This window comes from Chrysemys picta, chromosome 8, assembly GCF_011386835.1.
Source record: "Chrysemys picta bellii isolate R12L10 chromosome 8, ASM1138683v2, whole genome shotgun sequence".
NCBI classification, from domain to species: Eukaryota; Metazoa; Chordata; order Testudines; family Emydidae; genus Chrysemys; species Chrysemys picta.
Genome location: NC_088798.1, coordinates 95,310,208 through 95,326,481, shown reverse-complemented (window position 1 = coordinate 95,326,481; position 16,274 = coordinate 95,310,208). Strand labels below are relative to the sequence as shown.

The following is a 16,274-nucleotide window of genomic DNA, read 5'->3' as shown; positions in this document are numbered from 1 at the left end:
ATCTTTGGGATACATTTTTAGTATGATTTGGATTGGGTTTTAAATCCATGTGAGTGGAAAAGAAAATCCTAAACTCCCAAGCCACATTAATTGGTGGAGGAGAAACATATGCCAAATGGAAAAAGTGTTTCATATTTGGGAAAAGCTAAAGGTTTCCTAAAAGTACCCACAGCCATTTTTCCAAATGCCACATTTCCAAACTTTAAGTGTATCCAGGAAATAAGGGACAAACTGCAAAGCAGAGTAATGTTACTATGACTAATCGAATAAAATAAATCATTTGGTTCAGTTATTTTTGGCAAATGACTTCCACAACTGGATTTAATTGCAGTCTGTTATCAGCAATAGTCAGGATCTGCTAAATGTTCACACTTGATTATTTATCTTAAGTAAATATATCCTTTTTTTTCTCTTCTGGAATGTTTAGCTCAATTTTTGGTTCAAAAGGTCATGCCACAAACAGATGGATCCAGTTCAAAAGTGAAAGTCAAAGTCAGAGTAAACATCCATGGTATTTTCAGTGTTTCCAGTGCATCTTTAGTAGAGGTTCACAAATCTGATGAGAATGAAGAGCCCATGGAAACAGACCAGCATGCGAAAGAGGAAGAGGTAATGCATTTTGTTGGTATGGAGGTCATCTAGGAAAGAACTTGGGACTGAGAACAAACGGATTGCTCATAATTTGGTCTCAGTTTCAGAAAAAAGCCAGGACTAGAGCATTAACCCTCTAAACCAGGTTAAGTAACAATTGTAACCTTTCCACCCACATTGCTGCTTACGCATCAGATGGATTTGAACAGTGTATGAATGTTGCTTAATTAATCTAGATTATGATGCAAGTATTCAAATGTAATGCATTAGGCCTGACTTTTCCTGAAAGTGGGGCCAAATTATAGGCAAGTCAAAGTGGATAGTTCTTTCCCAATTTGTGTACATCACAAAAATCACCACTCATTTGTCAGTCTCTGCCCAGGGAAAGCCCATGACTAAAGGACTGGGTTGGTGACACAGCTGTAGATTTAAGAATGTTGCTAAATATATAGGGAAGATAATACAGGGCTGTACCTTTATTTCATACTTAATAGATCTGTATTTTGGGAATACCAGCCTTGCACAACGCAATTTCAGATGAGTTAGTGAACAAACAAACAAAAAAGACAAAACTAATGTCTTTAGTTTAAGGAACGGTATTTGGTAGCTTACAGGCAAAACTTGTTTTGTAAATGTAAACTTCCAAGTTTTTTTTGTTTGTGTTTTTCCCCAAGGTTTTTTGTTTTGATTTAAATGTTCTCCTGCAGTTTTTGTCACTCAAACACTTGTCTGAGAATAATTGAAAATGAATGAAGGGCAAAAAGTAAACATGTATTTGGTAAATGCCAACAGTGTGCTTAGAGAGACAAAGTTGGTCAGGTAATCTTTTGTTGGACCAACTTCGGTTATGAAAATATCATTGATGTATCCGGTGTATCACTGGATTCTTGATGCATTTGTCCAGAAATTCTTCTTCAAGGTGGCCTGTGAAGAGGTTGGCATATAGGGGTGGTTGGTCCAATAAAAGATATTCCCTCACCCACCTTTTCTCTCTTAATATCCTTGGACTGACATGGCCACAACAACAGTGCATACAACAGTGTGCTTGGCACTTGTACGTAAGTGAACTTGTCTAGAGGTACTTAGTCTAAATGGACAGACAGCGAAACAATGTATTGGGAGTACGATAGGGTGGTTCTGACTTCCAAGGCAACACACATAATACCCTCCAAATCAGCAGACCACACTGCTGTTGGTACTGATCCCTTGGCACTGACCTTAGCACCTGGTGCCTTGGTACTCAAAGCCTGGGCACTGAGTGTCACTCACAGTAGCCCCAGTACTTTCCACCTCAGTGCTGACTGCCTTCCATCTCTGCACTGAAACTTCATATAGTGTCAAGTTACTTATTGGTGGACCTGGTACCACAGTCACTTCTACTCAAGAAACTGAGGTGCCTGCCAAACTACCAGTGTTGGAGGCACTGATGCATCAGGCTAGTGGCAGGACAGAGGAAGCCTTCCACTCCCTAAAAGATTCAAGGATGACTGTGCTCTTTGGGACTCTTATTTCCTGACCTCAAGGAGGAAGCAGACATGATAAATCATCTTTTTAGACGGTGCTCTTCTGTCCAGTGTTAGTCAGCTACAGAGATCCTTATAGCTGGTGAGGAAGAAACAAATTCCCCTAGTGACTACCCTCTGCCACTTCTTCCTGCCACCCTACAATCTGGGACTTCCATTAGGTAGCAGGTTTGATGCAAATGTCAAGAGCCTAATAGGACCAACAGGAATTTTTTGTTCTCACCCCCTTCATAAAACCTGTAAAAGTTTTAAGGCCTCACGCAGTTATGTCACACAGCATGCCAGACTTCACCTATGCTCCATGAAAGGATGATTGAAATCAGTACATCCTACCAGAGACACCAGATGAACAGGGTCGTGGTACCACAAGAAATCCTCTCCAAATTAAACCGTGGAAAGACACTCTTCAAGTATGCAACAGAAAATCCTCCTCTACACTTTCCTACCAAGGCTCTGATGGATGCATCCACTCATTTAGATGGCCTTCAGATTCAAGGCCTGTGGTCTCCTCAGGAAGCTCTTCTCCACATAAACATCCTAGAGCTCAGGGCCATCAGTCTGTCATGCAAAGCGTTCCTGCCTCTTTTTCATGGTACAAGTGGGGACAGACAATCGCAGCAATGCACATCAACAGTCAAGGAGGAGCAGCCAGATGTATGTTTTCCATACTCTGTCAGGAAACCATACATCTGTGGAATCAGTGCATTCTGAACCAAATCACAGCAGTGGCTCTGCACCTTCCTGGCCTTCAGAACATCTTGGCAAACCAGCTTAGTGGGCATGTCTATGACCATGAGTTATCTATAAGACTCAGGCATATAGAGCATCTTTTGCAAATGGGGATTTCCAAAAGTAAATCCACTTACAACAGATAAGAACAAGTGTCAGATATTCTATTCCGGTGGGTGTGCAAGCTCAGGATTTCTAACAGATGCCTTCCTCATCCCTTGAACACTGGAGTTGATGTATACCTTTCGACTGATCCCCATGATCCTGAGGGTCTTGAGAAAACAGAGGATGCAGGGCACAGGACTGAAAGACCCAGCATGAGTTAAGCAGTTCTGGTATTAGGATCTGATGAATCTTTCAATGCAGCTCCCCAAAAACCTTAGCTGTTTTGACTGATAGTCTCCCAGAACAACTGCCAGGTCCTGCACTTGAACCCAGCATCATTGTACCTGACAGCCTGGGTACATCCACTGAAAGAGGCTGTTCACGATGGTGTGCTCCAAAGCAAGAAATCCATAACCAGGATGACTTACAAAGCTAAATGAAAGAGGTTTTCTATTGGAAATGAGGAAGAAAGGTGGTGCTGAAGTTCAAATCTCAGTGATACTGGACTGTTTCAGGGCTAGCAAACCATCTGGATTTTCTGTCCCTTCCATAAGGGTCCTTTTAGCAACAATATCTGCACAATGTCCCCTGATCCAGGGCCACACTGGATTTTCCCCATCCTACAGCAGCAAGATTCCTGAAGGGCATCCTGCTTGTTTTCCCCCTAGTTTGGGAGTCATTCCTTCTTTGGACTTTAATACATTTTTAGCAGAATTGATGAATGCCTTCTTTGATCCCTTAGCAACCTGTTCCCTATACCACCTCTCAATGGAGGTTGTCTTTTTGGTAACCATTGTATGAGCTTAGGAGGGCAGGGGAGACTTGAATTCTCAATATACAGTATTTCATAAGGACAGGATTACTCTTAGACCTCCACCCTAGCTTTTACTAAAGATTGTCTTAGAGTTCCATATAAAGCATTTATAGTTTTTCGTTCCTAAACCTCTCAATCCCCAGAAGAATGTTGGCTTCACATGCTTAATGTAGTAAGAGCACTGAAGAATAATCCAGGAACATACTGACTATTTGTAGTTTATGCTATGTTCTCTGTCCTCATGGAGGTTATCCTATATACCTAATGCAGGGGTTCTCAAACATCATTGCACCATGACCCCCTTTGGACAGTAAAAATTACTATGCGACCCCAGGAGGGGGGACTGAAGCCTGAGCCAGCCTGGGCCCCTGGTTGGGGGGGGGAGTAAGCCAAAGGGCTTCAGCCCCAGGCAGGGAGCCTGAAACTTGAGTGCTTTGGTCCCAGGTCCCAGCAAGTCTAAGCCAGCCCTGGTGACCCCATTAAAATGGGGTCCCGACCCACAGTTTGAGAACAATTGTCCTAGTGGGTCTCCGAGTAAAAGGAGATATGTTAGCCAAGATAGATCTACTTAGCCAATTGGAGCTCATTCCACTAGAGCTCAGGCAGCCTATGGCTGAGGAACATTCCTGTAGCAAATTTGTAGAGCAGCTATATGCAGCCTAAGTCACACCAAAAATGCTATTCCTTAGTAGAGGCTTCCAGGCTGAATGCAGCACAGCCCGATTAAAACTGGTGGTAGTCATTATTTAAGTGGAATCTGTGTGGACAGTCGCTTGAAGAAAGAACAGTTATTTATCTACAGTAACTGTAGTTCTTGAGATGTGTTATCACAGATTCCACAGCCTTCCTTCCTTCCCCTTGACTACACAATCCTATTCCTAGGGGAGTAAGTATTGGTGAAGGAACTAAGAGACAGTTGGGCCCCCTGCCCTTTAAGCCCTTGAGTGGGGGAGTTCCAGGGCAGACCTGGCCTCAAGGTCACTCTTGGCCAAAACAATCCAGTCTCATGCGCATGTGTACAGAGCGTGGCATTTGTGTGGACAGCACATCTTGAAGAATTGCAGTTACTGTAGGGTAAGTAACCATTGTTTTTAAAAACAAGTACAAAACAGTTGTGCTAATATGTATTAGGAATCTCAGTATGGCAAATATTTATCAATAAAGGTTAGCTGCAAAGGCTTAATTAACGCTGTTACATAGTTTCTAGCTTCACTTTAACTAAATTTAGATTTTCACTGCAGGACCTGAAGCGTACTAACTATACAATCATAGTGACCAGTCCAGAAGTTTAAATTGATTTACACTGGGTCATAGAAAACTAAGTATTTGAGACGTAGCTCTACATTTAAGTGTTTTCTTCTAATTTCAGAAGATGCAAGTAGACCAGGAGGAGCAACAAAAGAACGAAGAGCAGCAGCAAGCACAAGCTGACAGTAAGGCAGAGTCTGAAGAAATGGAGGTACTAAGTGTATTTGATGTCTTATTGTCCGATTAGCTCACCTGGTTGGACCATTTTGCCTTCTGGAATGTTTGCTCTGTAATGTATAATCAGGACCCATTCTCCACCCCTTGCCACAGAACTAGGCTCTGGAAACTAAGCTTTCACTTAAAAGTATTTCTAGTTCTCCTAGTTGTGACTAGTGCCTTAAAAATACGAACAGAGCATAAATTGATGCAATGCTGTCTCCCGGAGACTGCAGATAACTTGAAACAGTAACTCTGGGATTTGTGAACTGCCCCATTCATCTGAAAGGATTGTTCACGCCAAACACTAAACTGACTATTTAAATGTCAATGTTAACTCTGAGTGGTGATCATTTAAGCAAAAATGTGCTTAGCCCAGTCTCAAGCTACACTCCTAGTACCAAATGCTCCCACTGTCTCCTACTCAGCTGCCAAAATCACAAATTTCCCTGAATAATTTGTACCAGGTAGTTTTGCCTTCTATACAGAAATATGTGACATGTTTAAAACAGAAAATTTGGAGCAGCATAAAACTAAATTCAATTTTAAAATAAATAGCACAAGGGCCATATGTGGGCATGGAAATTGTATGGGGGCCATGAATGCTCACGAAATTGGGGGTTGGGGTGCCAGCCCTGGGGTGGCTCCAGAAATGAGAGGGCTGGAGCAGGGGGTTGTGCAGGTGTGGGGCAGGGGGCTCCAGCTGGTGGTGCGGGCCCTGGGGTGCAGGAGGGTGGGACCAAGGGGTTCGGAAGGCAGGAGGGGGATCAGGGCTGGGGCAGGGGGTTGGGGCACTGGAGGGGGTCAGGCGTTCAGGCTCCGGGCAGCTCTTACCTCAAGCAGCTCCCGGAAGCAGCAGCATGTCCCTCCTACGTGGAGGCGCAGCCAGGCAGCTCTCCGTGCTGCCCTGTCCGCAGGCGCTGCCCCTGCAGCTCCCAGTGGCCATGGTTGCCGGCCAACGGGAGCTGTGGAGGCAGCACTTGGGGCAGCATGCACAGCCTCCTGGATGCCCCTACGCATAAGAGACGGAGGGGGGACATGCCACTGCTTCTGGGAGCTGTGCAGAGCCACGGCGTGTGCTGAGCGGAACAAGCTCCTGACCCTGTTCCCCAGCGGGAGCTCAAGGGCCAGATTAAAACATCTGAAGGGCCAGATGTGTCCCCTCTCCCCCCACCCCCAGACCATAGTTTGCCCACCCCTGCTTTAGTGACTATTGCGCTCTGAATGTTGTTGTTTTTTAATGCAGACATCTCAGGCTGGATCAAAAGACAAGAAAATGGATCAACCTCCTCAAGCCAAGAAGGCTAAAGTAAAGACTAGTACAGTGGACCTTCCCATTGAGAATCAGTTGCTGTGGCAGATAGGGAAGGATATGCTGAACTTATTCATTGAGAATGAGGTAAAATAACTGAATGGTACTTTTACCTCTATCTAGGCCATAGCCTTACAAACATGGTCTGCACAGAGACTGCTGGTCACGACATGCTGACTCTCCTCATTTCCAGCTGGAGAAAGGCAGAGGAGAGGGTGAGACGTTATGAACAGCAAAAGGAGACAGTATGGCAACTTTTTCCAAGAAGGGCAAAACTAACTGCACTAGAGACAGCTAAAAATACACACCTTATCCTAATGAACATCTGCTATAACTTGCTACAGGGATATTCTACAATTGCAAATAGGGAATATGGCTACATTTTAGAAAAATTGCTTTGTGAACTGACACTAAGTTTCTGAACCCATAACCTAGGTATTTATTACTGCACTTATCACGTTAGTTTCTGAGCACCTATCTAATGTCTTGCAAGTTAGTGTTTTCAGTGGAAAAATGTTAAAGGTATAAAAAATGCATTTAATGTTGGCAGGAATGGGACAATTTAATTATATAATAGAAACTGCAAAAGAAAAGCTTGCAGTGCTTTTTTTGCCACCAGAAACGGTATTTGGGGAGCTGCTAGTTAATAAAAGCTGCTCACTTCAAATCACAAGACTTCGAAGTACATCTGAGACCTTCTTAAATGATAAAAACACCACAGTATGAGGTAACCAGTAGCTCCTTTTTCTTTACAACAGTGTAAAGAATTCAGTGTGATAAAAAAGTCCTGTGCACACTGTTTACAGCAGCTAAATATTTCTGATTTGTATTGATTATGTTCTTTATTTCAGTAGTACTGGATTGCTTTATAGACTTGTTGTTTATTCTGAAGCTCTTGTCACCTGCTCCAATCAAAGTCAATCCATCTGGTTCCCTGAATGTCTGCTACTAAATCATTGGTATCTCTTCAGATGGCCATAGCTAGAGCACTTGTCCTCCAACTACCTGGGCAATTCAGATTGTATTGGCCTGGGAATTCTTGCTATGTTAGTCAGTCTTAAAACTGGAAAACTAGGGTAGCAAATTTTCAGTTGGATCAGTATGCCGCTTAAATTGAATTCTGTGTTTAAAAGTAATTGGTTTTTCAGCTCTCTGAGACTGGCTTAAAAAAATTGACAGGGATTGTCACCACAGCAAGCAACACAATGTGTTCTCAATCCTGACTGGGGACTCTACATTCCACTGTAATACAAATAATACAGCCTAGCCTGTAGGTGTCATTGTCTTAAGTGAGATGTCCGATATGGAATTTGTTCACCACCACCTTCCATCTTTCACAGTTGTAGCAAAGTTGTAAAACTGTATCTCATTGAAATACAAGTCCATATGGCAATGTTTCTTATGTAGCTGCCTCTTTATCCTCTTCCTGATTTGCCTGTGATCTTGCTTGATAGTTTGAGTGCTTGAAGTGAGTTGTTCTGTGAGCGACAAGCAATGTGTTGGCTTGCTGCTGAAATCTAAGGACACTGGGTTGGCAGACACACGTGCTGCTGTGCTAGTTTTTTCACTGGCTCAGGAAGTGTTGACCTTGCAAAGGGTTGGAGAATGGGGGAGAATTTCTGGAGTCTACTGGCTGCTGGGAGGGGTTAGTCCCAGCCACCTGAAACATTTCCTTTCTCCCTTTCAGGATACAAATCCTACTTACACTTGGTACTCATCCTCCCTCAGCAGAGGAAACCGAGCAGGATGATAGCACTCTGATCACCAAAAAGTACTTCCTTTCCAAACCATAGGAGAATTGTGCTCTCTGCATCTCTCCCTTGGAGATATCCAAGCAGAATGAAAGTGCCCAAGTAATGCAAAGAAGTCTAATTAGCAGCTTCAGAATTGGATTTAGTTCCTAAAGTCTGGGTTACATGCCTTTAGATAGGCATCTCTAACTAAAAATACAGCAATCCTTATGGAAAGCAAGTTTCTTCTCAAGGAACCAACAAGCAGGAGAATAAAATCATTCATCAATTAAAATTTAGGCTTAGATGGCACAGATACCCTAAAGGCTGACATCAATTTGCTTCTCAATGGCTGTTGTAGTGTGGGCAGATGAGCTTAAAAATGCATTTCCCCACAAAAACACTCAATTGAAATTGTCTTTATCTTGATGGCTTCATTCATCTCAGATGCATCCATGCATTTGTTTATACTTGCTCCTCAGTATGTTGTCTCTAATGCTATTATAAAAATTTTAATTGAGTTCTAATTCTTGAGTAAGATTGAACTAATTTCTTTTCTGCAGGGTAAAATGATCATGCAGGATAAACTGGAGAAAGAGCGGAATGATGCCAAGAATGCAGTGGAGGAATATGTGTATGATATGAGGGACAAGCTCTGTGGCTTGTATGAGAAATTTGTTAGTGAAGATGTAAGTATCGCCAATCTGACTAATACCTTTTTTGTTCTTTGTGGTCTAAAATTTCAGGTCTCTTCTATTAAGTCTTTAAACCAAGGGTGTCAAACACCCTGGATGTGTTTGTGGCCTGCATGTTACATGCAGAAATGTAACTTCCATTTTTTAAGAAAAGTAACTTTCTAGTCCTCATGGTTCTGAGAATAAACATTCCAAACATGAGACCAAGTGTAAACTGATAATGCCTTTCTTAGTTTGCAAACTACCTGAGATAAGAACTCAAGTGTCAACTCCTCTGCCCTACATTAATCTCAGGGAAATGTTAATTCTAGAACCCAAATGATAACACTTTAAAAAGTTAATATTTGCATTAATTAGTGATCATTCCCAGGTGAAATGGAGACGGGAGTTGAAACAAAGCTCAAAGGAATGAGAATGGGGAGTACTTTATTGCCATGGTCCGCCTCACTTGGTGGATAAAATAATCTCATTTTTAGGACCACTGTTTTTTTTTTTTTTTACCCTTGATCTCAATGCAAATCTCCCACAAGTTCTGCTCTGAATTCAAAGATTCCAAGGCCAAAAAGGACAATTGTGATAATTTAGAACTTCCCCCAAAATAATTCCTAGAGTATATTTTTTAGAAAAAATTCAGTGATGGAGAATCCACCACAACCCTTGGTAAACTGTTCTAATGGTTAATTACTCTCATCATTAAAAATGTACACCTTATTTCCTGTCTGAATTTGTCTGGCTTCAACTTCCAGCCACTGGATTATGTTATAGCTTTTTCTGATAGATTGAAGAGCCCATTATAAATATCTACATGGAGAACAAATATTTAATAGACTGTAATTAAGCCCTTTCGTTTTCAGTTTAAATTGATTTTTGCTGAAAAAAATCCCAGGTTTTACAAAAAAATTGTTTTTTTCCAATTTCACTCTACTTTTGTATCATTCAAATATATAAAAAATAACTTGTTTTATTAGGAAAATACAATACATTGCATGAGATACATGTATTACGATAATACATTAGTCTGTGTGTATATGCAAAGCTGCCTGTTAAAGTAAGACTATGTATTGGCGATCTAGAAGATATACATATACACAATAAAAAGGCGCGCACACACACATAATCTTTGAAGTGCATGCACATCTGAACATACTGATAAATCTCACGTACACATTTCAAGCTATTAGATAACAGTTTAAAGATTTGACACTAAAAGGGGAAGAAAATGAAAATCTGTATCAGAATGTGTTTCAGAACACAAGGGAAATATTCAAAAGTTCAAAAAGGAGAAAAGGATGAAGCTGAGAGTATGCGCTGCAAATGGTGTCCAATTTAATGTAAATATTATTGGCTAATAGTTCTAAGTCTGCAACCTGGTTTATTCAAATGAAAAGTTTTTATTTGGGGATTAGAGATGTATTGTTTTCTTAAACTCAGAGGTGGCATTGTGTTTTGAGTTTTGTTTTAGTTCTGCAGCAAACTACATTGAATTCTATTCATCAGAGCAAAGTTCTAACAGACCAGACAAAATGTCCGTCATGTTTCAGGAAAGAGTATCCAAATGACACCAGATGTTTATCACTTTTGTTTTATGGGAGATGATCTCTAAATTCAGTATTCAATTCCTATTGGTTGTTTCTGGTCTCAGGATAGAAATAGTTTCACTTTGAAGCTGGAAGACACTGAAAATTGGCTGTATGAAGATGGTGAAGACCAACCCAAACAAGTTTACATTGATAAACTAACTGAACTCCAGGTAAGTGGCTCTTCAGCACTGTAACTGTCATCTTCAAGTCTCAATTGAATTTAGTCCAAGTTAAGCTATAAATCAGCCCTAATGAACAATAAATTATTTAAATGAGTTGGGAGGTGGTGGTGCTTGCAAACATGAAAAAAATAATTTAAGAGCATAGGCAGGAGAAGCTTTTAATTGAGCCTAAAGTGAAAGGAAATGCTAGTGATGCGAGTGCTGCATTGTGTAGGCTTTTATCTTTCTCCTGAATCTCTTTGGAAAGGGAAGGAAAGGTAGATGTGAGAATTGCTACTTGCTCTTAAAAGGCAACACAGGTGACCTATAACAGGAAAACGTTTTTATACAAATGAGCTTTAAAGTTATGGAAGACTAATTTTGGAGGGTAGAAGAAAACTACCTTGCCATAGGATTTAATCCTGATGTTAGTCAAGCTTAATCTCCTGTGCAGTTTATCTAAAGTAGATTGGAAGTAAAAGGATAGCTATATTCTGTATTGGCAGCAGGGGAGAAGATGCTGTAATGTCTTTAGCTGGAATACTAGTGAATTTGAAAGCATTCTGTAATTTATTATGAAAAGGTATAATGAACTATTTTAATGTTTTTGAATAAGATAAACTTGTAATTAGTCTTGGCAAAGCTTCCCCAGTGTGGCTTTTGTTTTGATTTATAAAATATTTTAATATATGAATAAGTAGAGCCCTAGACTTTCACTTGACAATAGTGATGAAATGCACACAATACCAGTATTTGACAAAATGTGGGACATGCCCCATGAGGTGGACATTAAAGCGAACTAGGGAACTTTTAGTGCACACCGGCGGGGTCTACACAGATCAAATAATGTGCAACATGTTAGTATGCTATAGAAATCACACCCCTTTAGTGCACATTGCTGCTTCGTGTACACAAGCCTTGAATTGGCAGAGAGCATGAAACAATAGTTCAGAGACATGAATTGCCTCTTACACTTCACTTTGTGCTAACTAGAATGCCAGTGATAATCTAAATGTCAATAGTTAACTTTCACTTCCCATCAAAGCATGTAAGAAAGGGGAGGAAGCAGCATATTATGAAGAGCTACAATATGGATATGCCTTCAACGACACATGGCAGGGTTGGAGGGGGAGGGTGTGAGACTAATTTCATTTTCCTAAAATGGGAGGAGGGGACTCAGCTTTCAAAAGTTGGGAAACACTGCCATGTATTAAAAAGTCACTGTAGGTCCAATACAGTGCTGTGTTTAAAATTTCAGTAACTGTTCTGTCCTTTATTTCAGTCTCTGGGTCAGCCTATTCAGGCACGGTTTCAAGAATCAGAGGAAAGACCAAAAGCATTTGAGGATCTGGGGAAGCAAATACAACAGTATATGAAAGTTATTCATGCGTTCAAGGCAAAGGTATCTTCAGTTTTTCAAATGTTTTGCTGATGATTATAAGGAAGTGTTGAAAAGCTATCTTGGATTTCTTCTTTGCACCTTTTTTCAGTATAAGATGTGGTGGGAATGGCCAACAAATAATGCAGTCTCCTGGTTTGGGGAGCAGTGGCAGGAATTAACTTCTCAATACTTAATGTTGACTTTCTTTCTTACGAATAAAACTAGCACTCTTGTATGTTCGTATAATTGGAATGATGACTGCTAGTGATGCTTGTAAACCAGCTTTCTCCCAGACAAGTTCCCTCCACTGGGGAAAATCAGAGCATTATGAAGTTCTGTGGCTGCCAGCTCTCTTCCATTTGACCATACTCAGAATGGTACAATGGGCTGCTCAGCAAAATTGTTTGCCCAGCTAAGTGTAAAATAAAGTTTCCCTTTGGTCAAATTCCAGCTGACAATCCATTCTGAAATTGGAGGATAAGATTTGATGAAGAAGCAAAACAAATATGTTGCCTAGATGTTTAAAATAGTAGTGTCCTTACTGTGCAAATGAAATGTAATGTAAAATGTGCTGTGTAATTTTTTCATACTTTAGGATGAACAGTATGACCATTTAGATGCAGCAGATATGGTAAAAGTGGAGAAGAGTGTAAGTGAAGCTATGGAATGGATGAACAATAAGCTTAATCTTCAGAACAAGAGAAGTCTTACTTTGGACCCCGTTATAAAGACTAAGGACATCCAAGCTAAAACTAAAGTAAGATCTTGTTTGACTTTGCAGAGAAATATGAAACCAGTTTCATTTTGCATAAGTGGTATCAGTTATTGTTACCAGTTATTGTTATAGTTACCAGTATTTCTTTATACTCAGAGAGGCTCTGAGGAGGAGGGAAGGTGGGAAATAAAAGAGTAGTACTATTTTCAACAAAACCTCCCAAAACTATGTAGTGACACTTCTGCCTTCAGCTGGGAACACTCAACTAGTGTTGTCGTAAGCTGCTTTAGGCGATGACTGTAGGTATAAGCCTTAATGTGTGCTCTAACTTAAATTCTCTCCACTCTTATTTTAGGAATTGACAGGTATCTGCAATCCTATAGTCACAAAACCAAAACCCAAGGCAGAAATCCCTAAAGAGGAGCAAAATCCAGCTGAACAGAATGGACCAGTAGAAGGCCAGGGAGATGCCAACACAGGGTCCCAGCCTGCTGAACAGGGCACTAATACAACTGCTCCAACAGCTACAGAAAAGAAACTCCCAGAAATGGACATTGACTGAATGTCAGCACTTGTTTATATTACAAACTACAATAAAGCTTTAAATTGTCAACTTTGTATGTTCTGAATATAAATTGGAGCAAGTGAATACTACAACTTTATCACAGCAATGTTTGGAGAGGATTGGTCTATGTATTGAGAGTCAGAATACTTAAGTAGCTAACTACTACTCAGTCAAGTATATTGTATCTCTTGCCATAATGAGTGTATTTAGAAGTCCCTAGTAATTCTTAATAGATTTACTGAAACAGCCATCAACTGATCCTGGTTTTTTATTATGTTCATGCAGAGTCTTGTTTTAAAGAAGTAAGATGGCAGAACTTGAAACTTCTAACTTACCACTAAGTTTCTATTGTGGTTTTCAGCAACTATGTTGTAAGTGTCCATTAATATTTCAAAGACTACATGGAGTTGGCAGTGAGGTTTTTAGCTCTTTTCCAGAGCACAGAGGAACATAAGCTAAATGAAATACCAATAGAATCTAGTTCTTATTTCTCAGTAACAGACACAATACGGACATGTTCCAGGGTGTGTGAATTCCACTAATTTCATGTTTGCACATTGATAGCTGTGCAGTTGATAGCTATGAAAGGTATGGAGCCATGGGTGAGGTGACCTGTATACCTGTGGTATTATGTTCCTAAGAACTGAGCTCTAAGATTCTTCCTCAGCTGGCGTCCATTCTCCATTATGGATAGAGTATTAATACGGAGTATAAAATCAAATTCATATATCTGATATGCAGAGTAGCAATTGTATACATCTATATTTCAGACTATCTGAACCTGCTATTAGATATGCAAGTGTGTATGTTCATGGTAACCCCCTCCTCCCCCAGCCATCTAAATATTGTACAAAACTTTTGTCCCTAGTTAAATTAGCTGCTTGTAGAGAGATTGAGGGTTTATACTCCTGGCTGCTTGCACTGATGGATGATTTTGATTAGTTGCTAACCATTGAAAGAGAGATACTTGCTTCCATGAGACCTGCATTTGAAATGCTTGGTTTAATTATCTTCCAGCAAGAGAAAAATTCGTCTTTTTTTTTTTCATGAGCTCCTCTACCCATGACTTGGCTTCTAGTATTGATAATTGTCATATAAACCTGAAAACGTTAATTTGTATGTGTGTTAAATCAAAAGTTGAAACATCCACACATTACAAGAAATAAATGCACTGGATTGTACTGGATTACTTTTTTTAAATTGTCAGTTATAGTCAAGGCAACAGTTGCAACTTGGGTTGGGGATGAATTGATAAGTGACAGCAGCCTCAATTTTATTTGCCACAGTGATGTTTTTGAAGGAACAAGAAGTTGCAGTGTGTACAATCTGCTCCATTTGCTCTTTTCAGACAAATGCAAGAATTGAATGGTGTTCCTTTAATAAAAAAAATAAATTAGAACATTGCGTGCTTCTACACTGGCTCACTTAAATCCATTTTATGGGGCTTCAGAAATAGTATACATCTTAATATCTTAAGGTAAAGGATTGTGACTAATGAACTTGCTGTTAAATGATACTACCACTTGTGCAATATTTCCTATAGAGTGGCTATTAAGAATTACCTTGGGGCTTATCCTGTTGATAGTATTTACAACACCCATTTCAAGTACTGGAAACACTTTTTTTTTAAGTGCTGTACACTCAAAATTAGAATGCTTGTGAAACAGTACAAGTACTACTCCAAATGCACTGTCTTTGAGCAAACCTTAGAACTGCATCAGCACTCATCAGTTAAGCTTGGATCACTTCAGTGCTAGTGCCATTAATACTAGTTCCATTAATACTCCCACTACACTCCTGTAATATTTCCACTCATCTTTCAGTGACAGTACTGGAAACCAGCAGTATCACACATCTCTCCTCCTTCCATCCTCCAGTTCCACCAATTTTAAATTTTTTTAAGAACTGCAACCAGTTATCTGTAAGACACAAAATCACAGGCTGTTGTATCCTTGCTTTGCATTGTTCCTATTACATATTGCGCCTTGCTTCAAAGTTGTTAACAGCAACATGACATATGCTGTTATCTGGCACTATCATGGGATGTTGCTTCCCAGGTGCTGGAGTCAACCTCATCTGAATTCAGGTTTGACTTCAGGGTGTCTTTATATTGTTGATGCTGGCCAGCAGGAGAATAGGTGCCTTGATTTATCTGACCATAAAATATGGCCTTGGTTATTCTTGAGTCTGCTGTACAAATGAGATGCCCAGACCAATGTAGCTTAACTTTTATGAGCATGTTTTGGGAGAATGCCAGACAGCCAACAACTAAGAATTTCATTATTGGGAATCTTATTGCACCATTTGATCCTGCAAACAGACCTAAGACTGAGCTTGTTTACATGAAATATGAATCATATTTTGGCAGCCTCTACATACAAAACTTTTAAAACATTAATTTTAAAGTAATAGGAAAATGAGTTTTGTGCTGTACCTAAAATTGTGAGGTAGGTGACTCAAGCTGTGTATACATGATGAACCAGTTCATGATAGCCAGCATGGCAAATCACTTCAGAAGTAAAGTCATAAGGTTTTAGCTGTATTATAACGATGAAATTGTGCAGTCCTTTAGCAAAGAACTGGCCTATACTAATTAGCTAAATTGGATCAGAACCACAACATGATCAAACATGGCATATCTTGTGCAAAGGCTGGCTATTTCTGTAATTTTTTTCAGGCTATAGTTGGCTTGCCTCCTCCAGAGAGTTCAGAGTTCCTTCCATCTTCTGTAGATGTGGGGTTAGGGTTGTCTTATTTTTGGGAACATGCTCTAAGTTTTTGAAAAGGCAGCATAATTTGACACAAAATTTGAAGTAAATTGTAAATGCTAGCTGTGGCTGAAATCTGGGACTTCTGAAAAGCATTTGTATACTCTGAAGAGGAAAACCAACCTACAGAATCATGTTCAT

General features: G+C 40.1%; 1 protein-coding gene across 3 annotated transcripts in view; it reads left to right on the top strand.

Moving 5' to 3' along the window:
• The window catches only part of HSPA4 (heat shock protein family A (Hsp70) member 4), a 35,446-nt gene extending 20,900 nt beyond the window's left edge, over positions 1–14,546 (top strand). For all 3 annotated transcript variants that reach the window (XM_005302841.5, XM_005302842.5, XM_065554978.1), the window contains exons 12-19: positions 428–609; positions 5,132–5,221; positions 6,473–6,625; positions 8,832–8,957; positions 10,606–10,713; positions 11,987–12,106; positions 12,681–12,842; positions 13,156–14,546. In XM_005302841.5, coding sequence (XP_005302898.1) covers positions 428–609; positions 5,132–5,221; positions 6,473–6,625; positions 8,832–8,957; positions 10,606–10,713; positions 11,987–12,106; positions 12,681–12,842; positions 13,156–13,362 — 1,148 coding nt within the window. In that variant the 3' untranslated portion in view covers positions 13,363–14,546. The remainder of the gene's footprint in view (positions 1–427; positions 610–5,131; positions 5,222–6,472; positions 6,626–8,831; positions 8,958–10,605; positions 10,714–11,986; positions 12,107–12,680; positions 12,843–13,155) is intronic.
• Positions 14,547–16,274: the final 1,728 nt, after the last annotated feature.